The sequence below is a fragment of the Trifolium pratense genome, linkage group LG2 (genome assembly GCF_020283565.1).
Source record: "Trifolium pratense cultivar HEN17-A07 linkage group LG2, ARS_RC_1.1, whole genome shotgun sequence".
Taxonomy (NCBI): domain Eukaryota; kingdom Viridiplantae; phylum Streptophyta; class Magnoliopsida; order Fabales; family Fabaceae; genus Trifolium; species Trifolium pratense.
In genome coordinates, this window is record NC_060060.1 from 34,015,974 (window position 1) to 34,032,984 (window position 17,011).

The window sequence follows — 17,011 nt, forward strand, 5'->3', positions numbered from 1 at the left end:
CTATTCTCTTTGCCACAAAGTGTTTCAGAGTAATATGATTGGCCGTCGTTCTTGGTTTTCATCCGATACACGATGCATTCTTCTAAAATTTACCATTTTTATTGAAATGGTTTTATTTGAATTTCACTCTTCTTTTTCCCGCAAATCCTTTGATTCCTAACAAAAGCACTAGTGAGTAGTATAGTGGTCTTTGGAGAATGAAGTTCATCTTGGTTGTTTCTTGTACTGGCTCCTCGTCACACCGAAAAGGCATAATTTATTCTTTCCAATATCATTGGTAATATATTCTGTATTCAAAAGTGGAACAAAATAAAAGCACCATGGTCCAAATCAAGCTAGTGAGAAGTTGACAACCATAGTGAAAATCATGCCCCTTATTCAACCACACAAATCCATGTACTTCCGTATACAAATTATTTTTCGATTTTTCTTCTTTTATATTAGGTATTTACGTCATTTTTATTTCTTTCTTTTTCTCATATCATATCACTTTTTTTTTTCCCTTTCTAATTTGCAGCGAAAATGGGTTTGTCTAAGAAGACTAGAGAAGAACATCATCTAACCACCAAAAAATTTCTCGTTTTAGATAGATGGTAGTCTTCTTGTTGATGTTTTTGTTTTCTTCTAATATTAGAAACACTAATATCTTCTATTTTCCATATTCTGTTGGAGTTTGCAAAATCATTATTTTCATTTTTTTTAGAAAAATTAACCCAACCACAATTTCTTGAGAGGAAAACCAAACCATATAAAATTTCATAAAACCAAGTGATCAACATATTTTAGTAAAAAAAAAAACATATAGTATCCATGTCAGCTCATACAATCAAAATTTTAATATGTGAAACAATTTTTTAATCAAGTTTTACTTATTTTTTGGTTGAACTCTGAATTATTAGAATTTATTATTTTAAAAATTAATGATTAACACAAAAAATAATTTCTTATATACATTGTAAAAGCTAGAAAACGTACGGAGTGTATGTTTGTATTTTAATTTTGAAATTATACAACTCTTACTAATTTATACGGCTTTTGAAGTTGGAAGAAGGTCCCAAAGAATGTATATGGCCAAACTTTAAACATGTCTATTGTCAATTTGTCATTGTTATATGGTCGTCGTTTTATCAGAATTAAAAGGACCAATGCTTACGTGACAAACTTTTATTCATGCAACCTCACTTTTTTTATTTTATATAATATAGAATAAATAAACAAATGAATATTAAAGATGCATTGCCACATAAAAAAGCCCTTTTGTTTTACCTTGATAGTGAGTGTTACCATGCTGTCCCTTTTTATGCTACAGAAGCACATGCATTCTCAATAACATAGCTCAGAGCCTCAGATGCAATTTTCTTTTATGTTTGCAGGTGGGGTGAATTTTATTAAATTATGGTGATTGTTGACATTGTAGTTTTATTTAATTTTTCAAGGAGGTTTTATTATAATTACAATATTTCATCTCAGAAAATCATATTTGCAATGTTTTTTTTAAGAAGTTAAATTAATCCACTTAAATTGATAGAGAGAATCGAACTTGAAACCTTAAGGAGGAGTGCACTCCCAGATCACAAGCCAATAACACCTAACCATCCAAGTGGGTTATTTTATTTGTGGTGTTTCAGTTTGATTCTGTTGATTTTACCATAAATTCAAACATGTACATTATTTTACTATTTCTACTTGCAAAGTTTATGGTCTCTTTTATTTATTAACTTTGGTCTTCTAAATATAAAAAAATATATCAATTTTTTCTATTGAAAAAATGGAATATAAACTTAAGTTTTATTTGCAAGTTTGAAGGGAAGACACTATTTTATATTCTGTCGAGTGAATCGACCCGTATAATTCATAGTCCTTATAGATTTAAGACCAATTTTTTCAGATTAGTAACAGAACTTTGATAATTTTCTTATAGAGAGTTGGAGTCACTTATAAATTTGATAACTTTAAGAGTCTAAGTTTTTTTTTTTTAATAAAGGAGAATCATATCACCAAATGTTCCAACAAATATGTTGATAGATACTAGTACTAGTTAGGTTCTTAAAGACATGAAAGTAGTCGATAACACGTAATTTACACTGCACTTGGAGGGCAGGGCATGGCATGGCATGGCATGGGGTGACTGAAGGCATAAACATGAAAATACCTATTCTGAACCATCCCATATCGAGTGAGTATTAATGTGACTGTCAAATAACCGATTATCCCAAAACCTTAAGGTGTTAGGATAGAGCCATATCAATGGTTTTATATTATTTCTAACACGCCCCCTCACGCAAGAGCCCACTTGGGCTTGAAGCGTGGATAATGCATAGGCCCACCTACCATATGCTTAAATTCCACTTTTTAATTAGAAAGTGAGGGGAGCGGGGATCGAACTCTAGACCACTTAGTCATAGAAGCTCTGATACCATGTCAAATAACCGATTATCCCAAAACCTTAAGGTGTTAGGATAGAGCCATATCAATGGTTTTATATTATTTCTAACACACCCTTCACAAATTCCATTAGACTTTTCCAACGCTATATCATTCTTTTTTATTTTTATCTTCAGCATTTAGTGGGCTATTAAAAAAAATTGTATTTTTGCTTCAAAAAAATTGTATTTTCTAAATTACTGGAATTTTTTTTATTAGAATAAAGTTTTTACTGGAGTATAAAATCCAAACTATTTAAATTAAAGTGTAATTTAAAAAATAATAAGCTAGAAATAGTTAATATTTGTTTATATTATTTAAGACCATTCAAGATAAATATTTTATTAGACGGAGAGAATATAATAAGTTTATATAGATAAATAAAGGAGAAAATAATCATAGAAATTACTTAAAAGTAAACAATCACAAAGTGATAACCACATAATACCTATTTTCTTAGAAATGGATATTGGGCCTAACTCATCCTTACAAAACCGGCTTGTAAGGTGAGGATTGCCTCTAGTATATAAACACTTAGTCAGGCCATCTCGCAACCGATGTGGGACTTCTTAACACACCCCCTCGCGTCCAGCGCTATTGGGCTTGGTACGCGGATATAAATGGTAGGTGGCCCGATATCGGGTGGCCCAACGGATCTTGGAGAGGCTCTGATACCATATTAGAATTTTAGAGGCCTATACTCAACCACAAAAGCTAGCTTAAGAGTTGAGGTTTGCACTACACTTATAAAGGCTATCTTTACCATATCTCTAGCCAATGTGGGACTTCTAACACACCCCCTCACGTCCAGAACTGAACAAGCTGGAACGTGGGATCAACAACAACGGGTGGCCCAAATATGGGAGGTCTCCACAACAAATAACAAATGGATCTAGGATAGGCTCTGATACCATCTTAGAAATGGATATTGGGCCTAACTCATCCTTACAAAACCGGCTTGTAAGGTGAGGATTGCCTCTAGTATATAAACACTTAGTCAGGCCATCTCGCAACCGATGTGGGACTTCTTAACATATTTAAACATTATTATCTATAAGCTAAATATATATTGAAATAAAAGATGAATATTTATCAAACTGCGGAAAAAGAAAAATATTGAAGAGAATCCAAATCCATAAATCCATATAATAACCCATGTTATGCAAACCTATAGACATGTATGTGAAGAAAACCAAAGCGCAAATTAGTTAAACGTACTAATCTTTAATTTTATTTTTTAATTTTATTTATAACTATTTTGCTATGATGATATTAGAGACTCCTCAGAAAAAGTTCCAAAACATTTTTTTTAGTAACATTTCTAAAATTTATATGCCTATAATTGAATTATGCGCAATTGCGCATGGTGTTGCAGTTTTTTCTCTTAGAGTTTGTCTTCTTAAGAGATCGAGTGTGTGGACTTCATATTGGTACTTTACTCAAATTTCCAACACTACTATTTTTTTCACATGTTATGTGTTTCTAACAAGTCCAAAAACTCAAAATTCCACAAAAAACAAAGAGAAATTACCCTTTTGTTTATATTATACTCAAGATATTTCTTGTATGATGACATGAATTCTTGCAATACACATGGAGGTCATGATGATAGATGATATATATTCCATTTCCTTATTACACCTTTTGAATTATTATTATTATTTTTACCGTAACACCTTTTGAATATATAATAACCACATAATTTAGTATTGCTTTTGAGTTTACACACTTTGTACGAGTTTTTCATTTTTCATGTTTTCTAGCCAGTAAGTAGTCGACCAAATAATGCATGTTGTAACATCAGAAAATGATGTTACAATTATACGAGAGAGAGAGAGAGAGTGTCACGCGGATATGTACCATAGACCAAACCAATATCTTTAGCATAATAATCTCACGGTGACTAGAAGATTCAATTTCACGGTGAATATATATAATGCAATGTCAATGTTAACTGAGCTAAACTCGTGAGGACATAACCCACTTTTTCTACTCTTACTTTTAAAAAATGGAAAATATACATTGGCTTCCACCATCAGTGCACTATTAAAGATTTCATCCCACGCATATTCTACATTATAGCCTGCAACTGATTTAACAATGACTAATTTTCGTTGGGAAATCTGTGGGACACACAAGATGAGTTCTACCCTCTTAATTTAATTTTCTCCACATGTATGAGACATAATCGTACTTATGACCACATGCTTAAGAGGAATCAAGATCATTTCCGGTTACTACTTGGACCAATTCATTGAAATTGGTTTTATATAGTATAGTATACTAATACCATATATATCATATAACACAATCAATTATTACTTCAATTTTATGTGCTTCTAACAACCAGCTATATATATTCAAAACCACAATTTTTTGGGTCACTATATAGTGCTAAATGAAAGGACCGCACAATAATATCATCATGTTCCTTGTGTTGAGTTTGCCCTTTCTTTCTTTTCTCCTTTAACCAATATATTCTTCTTCTTGTTCATTATTTTAGGATCTATTCTCAAATCTCCATACCATTATTTTAGAATTTGTGAGTTGTATACACGTAGAAGTAGCTAGAATGGAGAACAATTTCAGTTCATATAATCCTCTTCATGACTTAGCCTCTAGCTTGAAGAGAAAGCACCATCATGAAGAGCATCTTCATGAAGATTATACATCTTCTTCATCTTTCAATCTAAGGAATATTTCAAAGCTCATTCTTCCTCCACTTGGTGTTTCAAAGCAAAATCCAGTTTGCTCAAAAGGGTGGATCATATCCCCAATGGATTCTAGATACAGGTAGAGAGCTAGTTTATTTTTTTGAGACCAAGTTAATTAATCTTTTCAACCCCTTTCTCTCTTAACATTATAATTAAGCTTTTTATAATTTTATATTGATACCATTTAGGACTTCCTTTTAGGTAAATACTTGATTTTGACAGTAATTAATGTATGTTTGAATTTACGGTGAATTTGATAAAATCTCAACGACAATTTTAGTAAAAATTGAGCTGACACAAGGGGCACCGTTTAACATTTTCCATATTTTAATACTTGTTTAACATTGTAAGAACAAAAAGTCCAAATTATATTTTTGGTAAAAATTAAATAGTCTCAAAAGACCACTAATTTTATAATAGTTAATTTTTAAAGAACTCACTTCAATTTGTTGGACCAATTTTAACAAAAAGTACACTTTTAGGTTTGAAACATAATCAAAATATATCATTGTGATTTCGTAAAAATTCAAAGTATCTAAGAGAAGAGATCGTGGTAATCCAGAGTTCGGCTGCTAGGTTAGGAAAATCTGATTAAGAATTGTTTTTCTAGGAACTGAACTTAGGTTCTCTCAAACAATCTATTCTAGGAGAAGTTCATTTACTATTTAAGCTCAATATCTTAGTTAAATTAAAGTATTATTTTTGGTTTTGATATATAATGATATGATGAATTAATGTGCAGGGGTTGGGAGAGTTTTATGGTTATTTTGGTAGCTTATTCTGCATGGGTTTATCCTTTTGAAGTTGCTTTCATGCATTCATCTCCAAATAGCAAACTCTATAAGGTGGACAATATTGTTGATCTTTTCTTTGCTGTTGATATTGTTTTGACATTCTTCGTCGCATACATAGATCGAACAACTCATCTACTTGTACGAGATTCCAAAAAAATTGCTGTCAGGTAATTAATTTCTAAATGACTAAATCACTTTTTTTTTTTTTTTATTTTGCAATCTTGGATTTTATATATTGTTTTGTGTAGTAAACGCCAATTAGAAAAAGAAAAAAAAAATGACGAGAACAATTCAATACTTTTTCCCAAAAAAATAAAATAAATCTCATAACCACTTATTTATTTATTTTTTATTTATTTTTGTCAAGTAGCCTAGTGGCTAGAGTTCACTTATTTATTTATTTTATTTAAAAATATTTTTTATGAACTTTACTTATTCGGCAATCTAGAAATATTTATGCAAAATAATAATGGATAAATTTTTATGATCTTGCGGGTTTGCATGTTTTGGAGTATTCGGTTAGTTTCTTAGTTTATTTAAAGGAAAGAAAACACGAAATTTATAAAATATAATTCAATTGATAAATGTAAATATTGTTAGGTTGAATATAAAATATGTCAAGTTCAACTCAACTGATAAATGTAAATATTGTTAGGTTGAATATTTTCATTTGAATTCAAACGCAAAAAATAACTGCGTGTATAAATTTATATATAAAATATGTCAAGTTCAACTCAACTGATAAATGTAAATATTGTTAGGTTGAATATTTTCATTTAAATTCAAACTCAAAACATAATTGCGTGTATAAATTTATAGTGGTGATTCACTTCGTCTATTGAACAAAAACATGAAAAGGTGACTAGAAGAATTTAATATTTTTGTCCATAAAAAACAATTTAATATTTTATTATTCAATCTCAGAAGTAAGAAAGTATTGTTATTCTATTTTTATGGAAAAAGAAAGTATTATTATTCTTTGAAACATAAATAGAGTATTATTATTCTATTTATTCTAATGAAAAAGATCAAAAGTTCCATTTCCCGAATATAATACTATCTGACATTCTTTGATCAGAAAGAACTTGATTTGTTATTATTATTATTCTTTGTCTAATTTATATTCATGCGTGAGGGATTGCTTGTACTTATTCGTTTTCCTAAATTCCAAATTCATATATTTTTGGAGAGGCTAAACATTATGGCCTAATTCCAACCTAAGTTTGATAACATTCATGTGTTAGATCAACTATTCAGTTGTCGGTTTTGAATAATCTAATCCAACCAAAAAATGTCTTTGTCTTAATAATAATGATGATTAAGTTGTAGGAGTATTAAATTAAATTTAAATAAGATAAGATAGTGAACACCTGGTCTATGTTTAACCACAAAAATATGTATGGGCCAGGGTCCACCAAATTACAATCAGTGGGTACTAGAAATTTAAGTGGGCCAGTCCAATTCAAATATAGGGCCCAGTAATCTAAAGCAATCAGGATGATCCATAAATGTTAGAGCCTCAGTCCAAAAATAGTTGTTGGAAAGTTTTTCTTCCCACCGTCAAGTTTTTCTTCGCACACAAAAACACGCAGAAAACTTCGATTTCTATTTACCTAAATTTTCTACATTTTTTGTGTCAGAAGAGAAACTTGGGTTGTGAAGAGAAACTATCTAGTTGTTGCAACCATGTGACAAAAGATTGACTTAAATTAAAGAATTACCATATACAATTAAAAACAAAATTAAGAAAGGTGATATTAAGTCATTGGGTAACATCATATTATTCATCATATACACACTGGATTAATAATTTGTATCATATTTTTATGAATTATATGCTAAGTGTTGGGGGAATATTTTTTTATATGGGAAATTATATTAGTGACACTGAATTTCGTCATATGAGATTACAAGGTTAAACTCTTACCATTGAACTGACACCTTTGAGACAAATGGTCAAGGATTTGGTAATACATGCTTTAAAAATAATTAAAAAAATTACTCAAAACTTACTTTTGAAATAACTAAAAAAACAAATTTATATTAAATAAGCATTAGATCATGAGCTTAAAGAATTGTTAACAAGACTCTTTTACTATATTGATGATGATGATGATGATGATGATGATGATGAATTGATGATGATGTTAAATGTTGAGGTAGGTATTTGTCAACATGGTTCCTAATGGATGTGGCATCAACTATACCATATGAAGCAATAGGCTTTTTTTTAACTGGAAAACACAAATTGGGTCTACCTTACTTCCTCTTGGGAATGCTAAGATTTTGGAGAATCAGACGTGTCAAGCAATTCTTCACTAGGTTCTCAATCTTTCTCTTTTTAATTAATGTCCCATTCACTTTACCATATAGTTTTGTAAATGTACGTTAGAATAATAGAATTGATTCAACTGCATTCATTTACTTTGCCAGGCTTGAGAAAGACATCAGGTTCAGCTATTTCTGGGTCAGATGTGCTAGGCTTCTTTCTGTATGTCACATTTTCGTGTATAAGCTAGTTATAGCCGATAAATATGAAATGTTCGGTAAAATTAATGGTTTAGTTGATAAATTTTGGTGCAGGTAACACTTTTTTCAGTTCATTGTGCCGGGTGCTTGTATTACATGCTAGCTGATATGTACCCTCATGAAGGAAAGACATGGATTGGAGCAGTGATTCCAAACTTTAGAGAGACAAGCCCTCGAATCAGATATATTTCAGCCATTTACTGGTCCATCACTACCATGACAACTGTTGGTTATGGTGACCTTCATGCTGTCAACACCATGGAAATGATTTTCATTATTTTCTACATGCTCTTCAACCTTGGTCTAACTGCTTACTTGATTGGTAACATGACAAATCTTGTTGTTGAAGGAACTCGCCGCACCATGGAATTTGTAAGTATTACATTACTACATTTTTTTGACAGAAAGTATTCATTACTACTGCAAGAGATTGCATACTACTGTTTCATGTCACAAGAACTTCATGACAATGCCGTTTATTACATATGATTTTGTTGCAGAGAAATAGCATTGAAGCAGCATCAAACTTTGTGTGCCGAAACCGGTTGCCTCCAAGGTTAAAAGAACAGATCCTAGCTTACATGTGTTTAAGATTTAAGGCAGAGAGCTTGAATCAACACGAACTAATTGAACAGCTACCAAAGTCAATTTGCAAAAGCATCTGCCAGCATTTGTTTTTTCCAACTGTCGAGAAAGTCTATCTCTTCCAAGGCGTCTCAAAAGAAATCCTTTTGTCCCTAGTAAGATACTAAATTTTGATTCTTACACTTATATTGATGATTGTCAAAATGAATAGATGGATAGAGACCCTGCTTGGATAAATAGCTTAATTAATCGCTTATTTCTATAACACAGATAAAATTAAGTCAAACTGTTTTCATAATCTATCCTGGAGAGATTATGGAAATAAGGTAAAAACAGCTCATGACATGTCATAAGTTGTTTTGTTTCTATGAACTCTCACAAGCAGTCTCACAAGTGATTATGTCAGTAAATAAGTTCAAATAAGTCAATCCAAACAGTCCCTTATAAATTGTGAATGTGCTGCAGGTTGCAAAAATGAAGGCAGAATACATACCACCTAGAGAGGATGTTATAATGCAAAATGAATCACCAGATGATGTTTATATTATAGTGTCAGGAGAAGTAGAGATCATTGATAGTGTTATAGAGAAAGAGAGAACTTTAGGGACTCTAACAACAGGAGACATGTTTGGAGAAGTTGGTGCACTTTGTTGCAGGCCTCAGAGCTTTACCTACAGAACCAAGACTCTCACACAGCTTCTGAGGGTGAAAACCAATACTCTTATAGAAGCAATGCAGATTAAAAAAGAAGACAATATACTAATACTCAAAAATTTCCTTCAGGTTGGTTACTGTCTTGGCTTGTGACTTGTGAGTAATTACTAGTAATAATGATGCTTATGGTTTCAATTCTAAAGCCCAATGTATAATGTGATTCAATTGCAGCATTTCAAGCAGCTTAAGGATTTGAGTATCAAAGATTTAATGGTGGAAAATGTGGAAGAAGAGGACCCTAACATGGCTGTGAATTTGTTAACTGTGGCCAGCACAGGTAATGCTGCTTTTCTTGAGGAGCTTCTGAGAGCAGGTTTGGATCCTGACATTGGAGACTCAAAAGGGAAAACTCCATTGGTATGTATGCTCATGTCTATATTTCTTAAAATCAAATCAAATATCTAACATTTAAAAATTGATATTGCATCTGTGGTATCTGCCCTTTCAATACTTTTGATATTTTAACCTTTGAAATAGGTTACTTCGTATGTAGAACAACACTTCAAATCGATGATCTGTATGGTTTCCGACACTTGTTAGTGTTTGACACCGATACGACACCAAGACATGTGGTTGCATTCAATTAATTTCATTATGTTGCATTTATAATCAGTGTTTGTGTTAGTGTCGTTTCTGATGTCCGTGTTTGTAGGAGTACTTCTTAGGTTACTCCCTTCCTTTACTATAGTATTGATCATTACAACTTCAAAACTGATAAGGGATTATCAAACAAGTATTCGTCAAAACTATCAACTTGTTGGTTTTTGTGCAGCACATAGCAGCCTCAAACGGGCATGAAGAGTGTGTTAAAGTCTTGCTCAAGCATACATGCAACATACATATAAAAGGTATCAGATATCTATCTTTTAACTTAGACATATAGTTCTCTCTTATTTTACTTTTTTAAGGTTGATATTTTACATTCATGTAGTGATTTACATTACCATTATTGTCAGATATCAATGGCAATACTGCATTGTGGTATGCTATAGCATCAAATCATTACTCAATATTCAGAATCCTCTATCAGCTATCTGCTCTTTCCGATCCATACACAGCAGGAAATATCCTATGTGAGGCAGCAAAAAGAAATGATTTAACAGTGATGAATGAGCTTTTAAAACAAGGACTAAACATTGACTCCAAAGATCGACATGGCATGACAGCTATACAAATTGCTATGGCAGAAAATCTTGTGGATATGGTTCAACTGCTTGTCATGAACGGTTCAGATGTCGCTGATGTACATGTTCACGAATTTTCTGCATCCACCTTAAATGAAATGCTGCAGAAACGCGAAATCGGGCATCTAATTAATGTGAGTGAGACAATGCCTAGTGAGTTTGTATTAAAGGGGAAAAATCAAGAAGAACAGAAGCAAATTTGGGGACGATTTAATGGACTAGAGTGTCCGAGAGTAAGCATATATAGAGGTCACCCAGAAGTGAGAAGAGAAAAAGGTTTTATTGAAGCTGGAAAGTTAATAAGGCTGCCTGATTCATTGGAAAAGCTCAAAAGTATTGCAGGTAAAATTTCAGATTCCTCATCATCAAAAAAAAAAAAAAATTCAGATTCCCCATTTTTTTTAGTTTTAGTCCCTGTAAGTTGTTTTTCATCCCGGCAAAGTGAGAAACCATAATTTTTGAGAGAAAAAATATGCAGGTCTTAGTATCCTGATATATAATCATACATGTGTACAACACAGGTGAAAAATTTGGGTTTGATGCGAGAGGTGCAATGGTGACAAATGAAGAAGGAGCAGAAATTGACAGTATTGATGTGATCAGAGATAATGATAAACTTTTTTTTTGTTGAAGAGCCTATTGATGCAAAACGTCAAGTGTAAATATATACTATTGCACAATAGAATTGTGTCTTTTATTTTGTTTCTCATTGTTCGGGTTTCTTAAAAAGTGGTATTGGAGTATGATTTGTCTGATTCATAGGAAAATAAACAATTTGATACATCATAAGAAAAACTTTGAATAGTATAATGGTCTGATTCATTGCTTTAAATACATAACAACATATAGTATTTCATTCAAGCTATCAAAATAAACATTTCCTTAAAGCAGTGAACGCAGTGGGTGCCTAACACAGGAGGATACTAACAAAATACAGTAACTAAGAACAACTAACATTTGTCATTTCAAAAACAAATGAATAATCAACTCCTGGAAATAATCCGGCTACGAAAGTCTTACAGTTTGTCTGACAGGTGGCAAGCTGATTTGAGTGATTTTAATCATGAACCAATGAATTTCTCCTCCTGCAGATTACCAGATTATGATTCATGAATACAAATGTTGACTGGCAAACTATGTCTATGTCAAATTCATTGGTCAAAGAAATGGTACCATACAAGTTACAACAATTTCAATTAAAAAAAGAATATTACCTTTGCACTATAGTCAATTAAGACCATCCTTCCAAGGCCTGAATCAAACACAATCTTGGAAACATCTCTAATTTTAAGACTACATTATGGGTCCGAAGATTGTTCTTGATCTAAATTTCCTCTCCAAATGATTATTTGTTCATCCTTGAACAAGATCGGGACACATGGCACTAAATCCTGTGCTAATAGGAAAATACATTAACCACAACATACACATTTTATTTTCAATCTAAAGATTAAAAACATTGAATTTTATAATTGTATAGACACACATACATACCCTTAGCTTCACTCCAATCTTTTTGCAGTCACTTGTACCCACATGAGTGCAGTCCAGTCTCACAACCTCCTCAGTCTTAAAAGCTTCCCTCACCCTCTCCACCACATTCACATAAACACCGTTTCTAGCTGAACATGAAAACCACAACTTAGCATATCGAATAATACTACTTTAAACCGGAATAGTAAAAAGATAATCGCATATTTACATACTGAGTTTCATCAGAGGATGGGAGTTCAAACCCCGGTTTCTCAATTCTTTTGTTTCCTCGTGTGTCAAACCTTCAATCACATTCTTCACAAGCTTAGGATATATTGGTGCATAAGGCTTCCACAGCATAAGAGGTATAACTGGACGGTTATTGAAATCATAATGTCGTCCTCTATACAAGAGCAGTATATTGATGTTGCGGTAGATAACTTTCCCACCGGACTTGTCCTATAGGGAAATAAACAAGCATTTCAACACAAACTATTTTAGAAAGATCGATCAATCAATCATCTTTCCAGTAATAAATAAATAAATAAATGAAAATGCAAAACAATTGTGTTGACGACCTCAAGATGAAAGCAAATATTGTCCATGTCTAGAGTTGGCACACCCAAGCACTTAATCCTCACAGCTTCAGCCTTCTTCCAATGGTTATGGATGTCATCCAAAGTGTTGTGAGTGACTCCCCCCTTCCCTAGCACAACATAACATCAAGATGGATCAACCATCAATCAATAAATTAGGTAAAGAATATTATTATGTTAAACAACCTTAACTAAAAATAAAATAAAATAAAAAAATTTACTGACCCAAATTGATTTGCCTAGAGCAGTCACTGTGACGGTAGCGTTCAACGAACTCCGCAACCTCTTGATCATCCAGAGGGGCACCAAGGACCCTGTTTCGGTCCTCTTCAATCTTCTTCCGGTCCACTTCATGCTGAACCGGAGCGGAGATTCCAGTCCATTTGCGGTCGAGCCGGCCTGGTCCAAAAGGAGAGAACTTGGGCGATTCACGGAAGCTTATTGGTTTTATAGAGGGGTCAGTTTCTGAGTAAGAGTACATGAACTGGAATGGAAGATCTGATTTCAGAGTGTCTCCTTCCATCGATGATTTCTGAGTCAATCCATTTTTGTTGTTTGTAGAGGGGGAAAATGGCGGATCGTATAGGTCATGTTGAATGGATTGGCTTAGATATCGACGGAAGGAAAAGAGCCGGTTCCGCATTCAGCAAGAAACTGCAAACAAAAGTTTTTTTTTGTAAACCCCAAATTCTGCAACTATTTTATTCAAAGTAAACAACAATTCATTCTCTAGTATTGAATTGAAAAACTAAAGAAACTCCATCGAATGATGAAAATTAGGTATGAGGTGAAGTGGCGCAGTCGCAGGGACGATGATTGCACCGCGGGAGAAGAAGAAGAATTTTCTTAAAATATTAGGGATATATCAGTAATTTCACCTCTAAATTTAAGTAAGATAAACCACAAACAAATTTATCTTTGTATACAATTACAAGTTGTAATTTTCAAATTTTTTTCTTTGATAAATAAAACTTTAAAAAAAATAAAATGAAATTAGCTTAGACATGTTAACACTTTTCCATAAACTAAATGAACCATAAACTAGAGTTGCGCGGGAATACGACATCACCAAGTTGAAGGTGTAAGTGGATTCTAGAGTTGTGGACTTGTGGTTCAGATGCTAAACAGTACTAATACTGGACACTGGTAATATTGCCGGATGGAGGTTTATTCAGGAAATCCGTCAACTGTTAGCATTGGATTGAGAGATTAGAATTTGTCACACATACCGTGAAGCAAATGCATGTGCGGATGCTCTTGCCAACATGGACCTGGACTACGTGTTTATGAACAATGTCCGACTAGTTTGAGTAGTTTGTTGCTTATGGATGTAATGGGGGTTACTACCCCTAGAGTCATCTCATTTTAGTTTCTTCTCTTGGGCTTAGGCCTCTTTTGTATCAAAAAAAATGAACCATAAAACTTATTTTAATTTAGATGTTTCCATAAACTAGAAGTTAATCTACATTAGGCCTAGATTTTTAAGAACATCTCAACTAAAATAAGTTTTATGGTTTATTAGTTTGGATTAATTTTTTTTATTATTTTGAGAACATATTATGGTTTTGAAATTACTCTCATTCTCTTTAGCATTTTGTCACTTCCAGTATTCTTTCAGTTTTTCAATAACTGGTTTTGGAGTTTTTTTATTTTATATTTTTATAAATATTTTAGAGTCTAATTTTTATAAATGGATCCTTGTTTCGAATGTCTTCTGGAGTAAGATATCATATTTTGTTGGTTGATAACAACTATGCGAGTATAGTTACACATACTTGAGAAAGAAATTAATGAAATTCAAGTGTTTATCGTTAGTCCCACATCAAATAGAAATTGACTAAGAGACTGTTTGTTATAGTTTATTTTAGAAAAAAAAATCATTTTTTTTATAAAAATAATCACTTTTAATTATTTTGCATCTGTTTGTTATAGATTTTTAAAATAATCAGAAACTAAAAATAATCAGAAAACAGCTAAAAATGAGAAGCTACTAAGAGTAGCTTATAAAATAATAGATTTTTTTTTAGAGGAGAGAGAAAAAAAATGTTAAAAGAAAAAAATTATTTATAATTAAAAAAATCACTTTTATAAGTTCTATCCAAACAAACTAAAGATTATTTTATTTAAAAAAAGTGATTTTTATTATAATAAACAAACACAAAGTAAATTCAACTTTTCTAAAAATCTCTAAAAACTAATCTCTAAATTATTTTAGATCAAAATCACTATTTTTTTAATCCGTAACAAACGGACTCTAAATAAATATTACTTCATTTGTCTCTAATTATAAGCGTCTTTTTTTTTTTAAACAATTATAAGCGTCCTTTAAAAAGATATAAAATGTCCTTCAATAAGCTCTCTTTCAATTCAATTTTCTATATGCATTTATTTTTATTTTTTAAACATAATCTTAATTAATACTACTAATTTATTTACCTTACTAACTCATTGTTGTTCTAAATGTAATGCATTTAAAGTACGGCGGATTCTAGCGTGAGTGAGGCAGTCATATCTCTCATGGGTGAGAGACTGACTTTGAACCACTGGATGAATTGAACGGTTGTGATGTGGTACTTAGAGAGAGAAAAATTTCTGCGGTAACAGCAGTTGAATAATTCTATTAAAAATGTTATATTATTTTTTGTCTTTAGAATATGTACTGAAATAATTATTTCCTGCAAAACAAAGAAGAAAGAAAGGCGAGCTGAGCTGCAAAACGAAGAAGAAACTCAAGGTGCATAGATAAATCAAGCAAGACCCAAAAATATCAAACTCAATATTTCTTCAAACTTTCTTCTCACTCTAAACAACATCAAAAGATCAATAATAAATCTAAATCTATGAAGAAAAATATCTGATTTGAGAAGAAATTAATCTCTTTAATTTATATTTTCCCCTTTTCCATCTCACTCTAAACATCTGAATCTTGCAATCGTCTCCTTTTCATTTTGCTAAGGCTGTGACAACCATTTTTTTTTAATTTAATGATTTTATGGTTTTTGTTTAGATCTTGATTTTTTACAGATTTGGGGTTTGGAAGAAAGTGGAAGAAAACATATTTTCCATGTAGAGAGTGATGGAAGTTGATGAAGTTATTGGTGGTAGTGATGAAGATGATGAATAAATTGTTTTAAATTTTTGTTTTAATTTTTTTTTCTTTAGAAAAATGAATATATAATTAATTAATTAATCTATGTGACACTAAATAAATAATCTGCATACTTTGTGCATTGCGGGGATTATAAATTTTTATTTATAGGGGTAAAACAAATCTGCATACTTTGCAATGGGATAAAAAATTATTTACTCTAATAACAATCACATATGAAACCTAGTTTTAATGAAAGGGTAATGAACTTTGACTAAATCTACCAATTTTGATTGGAGATTTTAAATTTAATCGATCTGACCGTTCAATATCACCTAACTACACTGACAAATGAATGAGAAAAAAAAATTTGACGATCAGACTCCGAATGAATGGACAAATTGTAATAAAAGACTCATCGGAAATTTAGTTTTGATGAAAGTGTCATGAAGTTTGAATAAAAGTATCGATTTTGATTGAAAATTTTGAATTTAATTGATCCGACCATTGAATATCACCCAATTGGACTAATAGATGAATGAGTAATAGAATTTTGATGATCAGATTCCAAATGGATAGACAGATTGTAATAACAGACTTATCGAAAACCTAGTTATGATGAAAGTGTTAGGAAGTTTGAATAAAACTATCCATTTTGACTGAAATTTTGAATTTAGTCAATCCAACCGTTAAATATCACCTACTTGTACTGACAAACGAATGAGAATTTTTTTTTTGATGATCGGACTCCGAATGAATAGAAAGATTGTAATAAAAGACTCATCAGAAATCTAGTTTTGATGAAAGTGTCATGAAGTTTGAATACAATTATCGATTTTGACTGAAAATTTTGAATTTAATCAATCCAACCGTTGAATATCACCTAATTGTACTGACAAACAAATGAGAA

General features: G+C 31.7%; 2 protein-coding genes across 2 annotated transcripts; one reads left to right on the forward strand and one right to left on the reverse strand.

Moving 5' to 3' along the window:
• The first annotated feature begins 4,719 nt into the window (after positions 1 to 4,719).
• LOC123910723 (potassium channel AKT2/3-like) lies at positions 4,720 to 11,751 on the forward strand. The gene is made up of 11 exons (XM_045961919.1): positions 4,720 to 5,217; positions 5,881 to 6,099; positions 8,096 to 8,254; positions 8,366 to 8,423; positions 8,516 to 8,833; positions 8,962 to 9,201; positions 9,512 to 9,829; positions 9,932 to 10,117; positions 10,533 to 10,608; positions 10,717 to 11,286; positions 11,466 to 11,751. The coding sequence occupies exons 1-11, from the start codon at positions 4,997 to 4,999 to the stop codon at positions 11,573 to 11,575; spliced, it is 2,475 nt and encodes an 824-aa protein (XP_045817875.1). The 5' UTR covers positions 4,720 to 4,996; the 3' UTR covers positions 11,576 to 11,751.
• On the reverse strand, positions 11,741 to 13,836 carry LOC123910724 (CRS2-associated factor 2, mitochondrial-like). The gene is made up of 6 exons (XM_045961920.1): positions 13,239 to 13,836; positions 12,996 to 13,123; positions 12,651 to 12,876; positions 12,439 to 12,566; positions 12,159 to 12,335; positions 11,741 to 12,029 (listed from the first exon to the last, which is right to left on the reverse strand). The coding sequence occupies exons 1-5, from the start codon at positions 13,654 to 13,656 to the stop codon at positions 12,243 to 12,245; spliced, it is 993 nt and encodes a 330-aa protein (XP_045817876.1). The 5' UTR covers positions 13,657 to 13,836; the 3' UTR covers positions 11,741 to 12,029; positions 12,159 to 12,242.
• Positions 13,837 to 17,011: the final 3,175 nt, after the last annotated feature.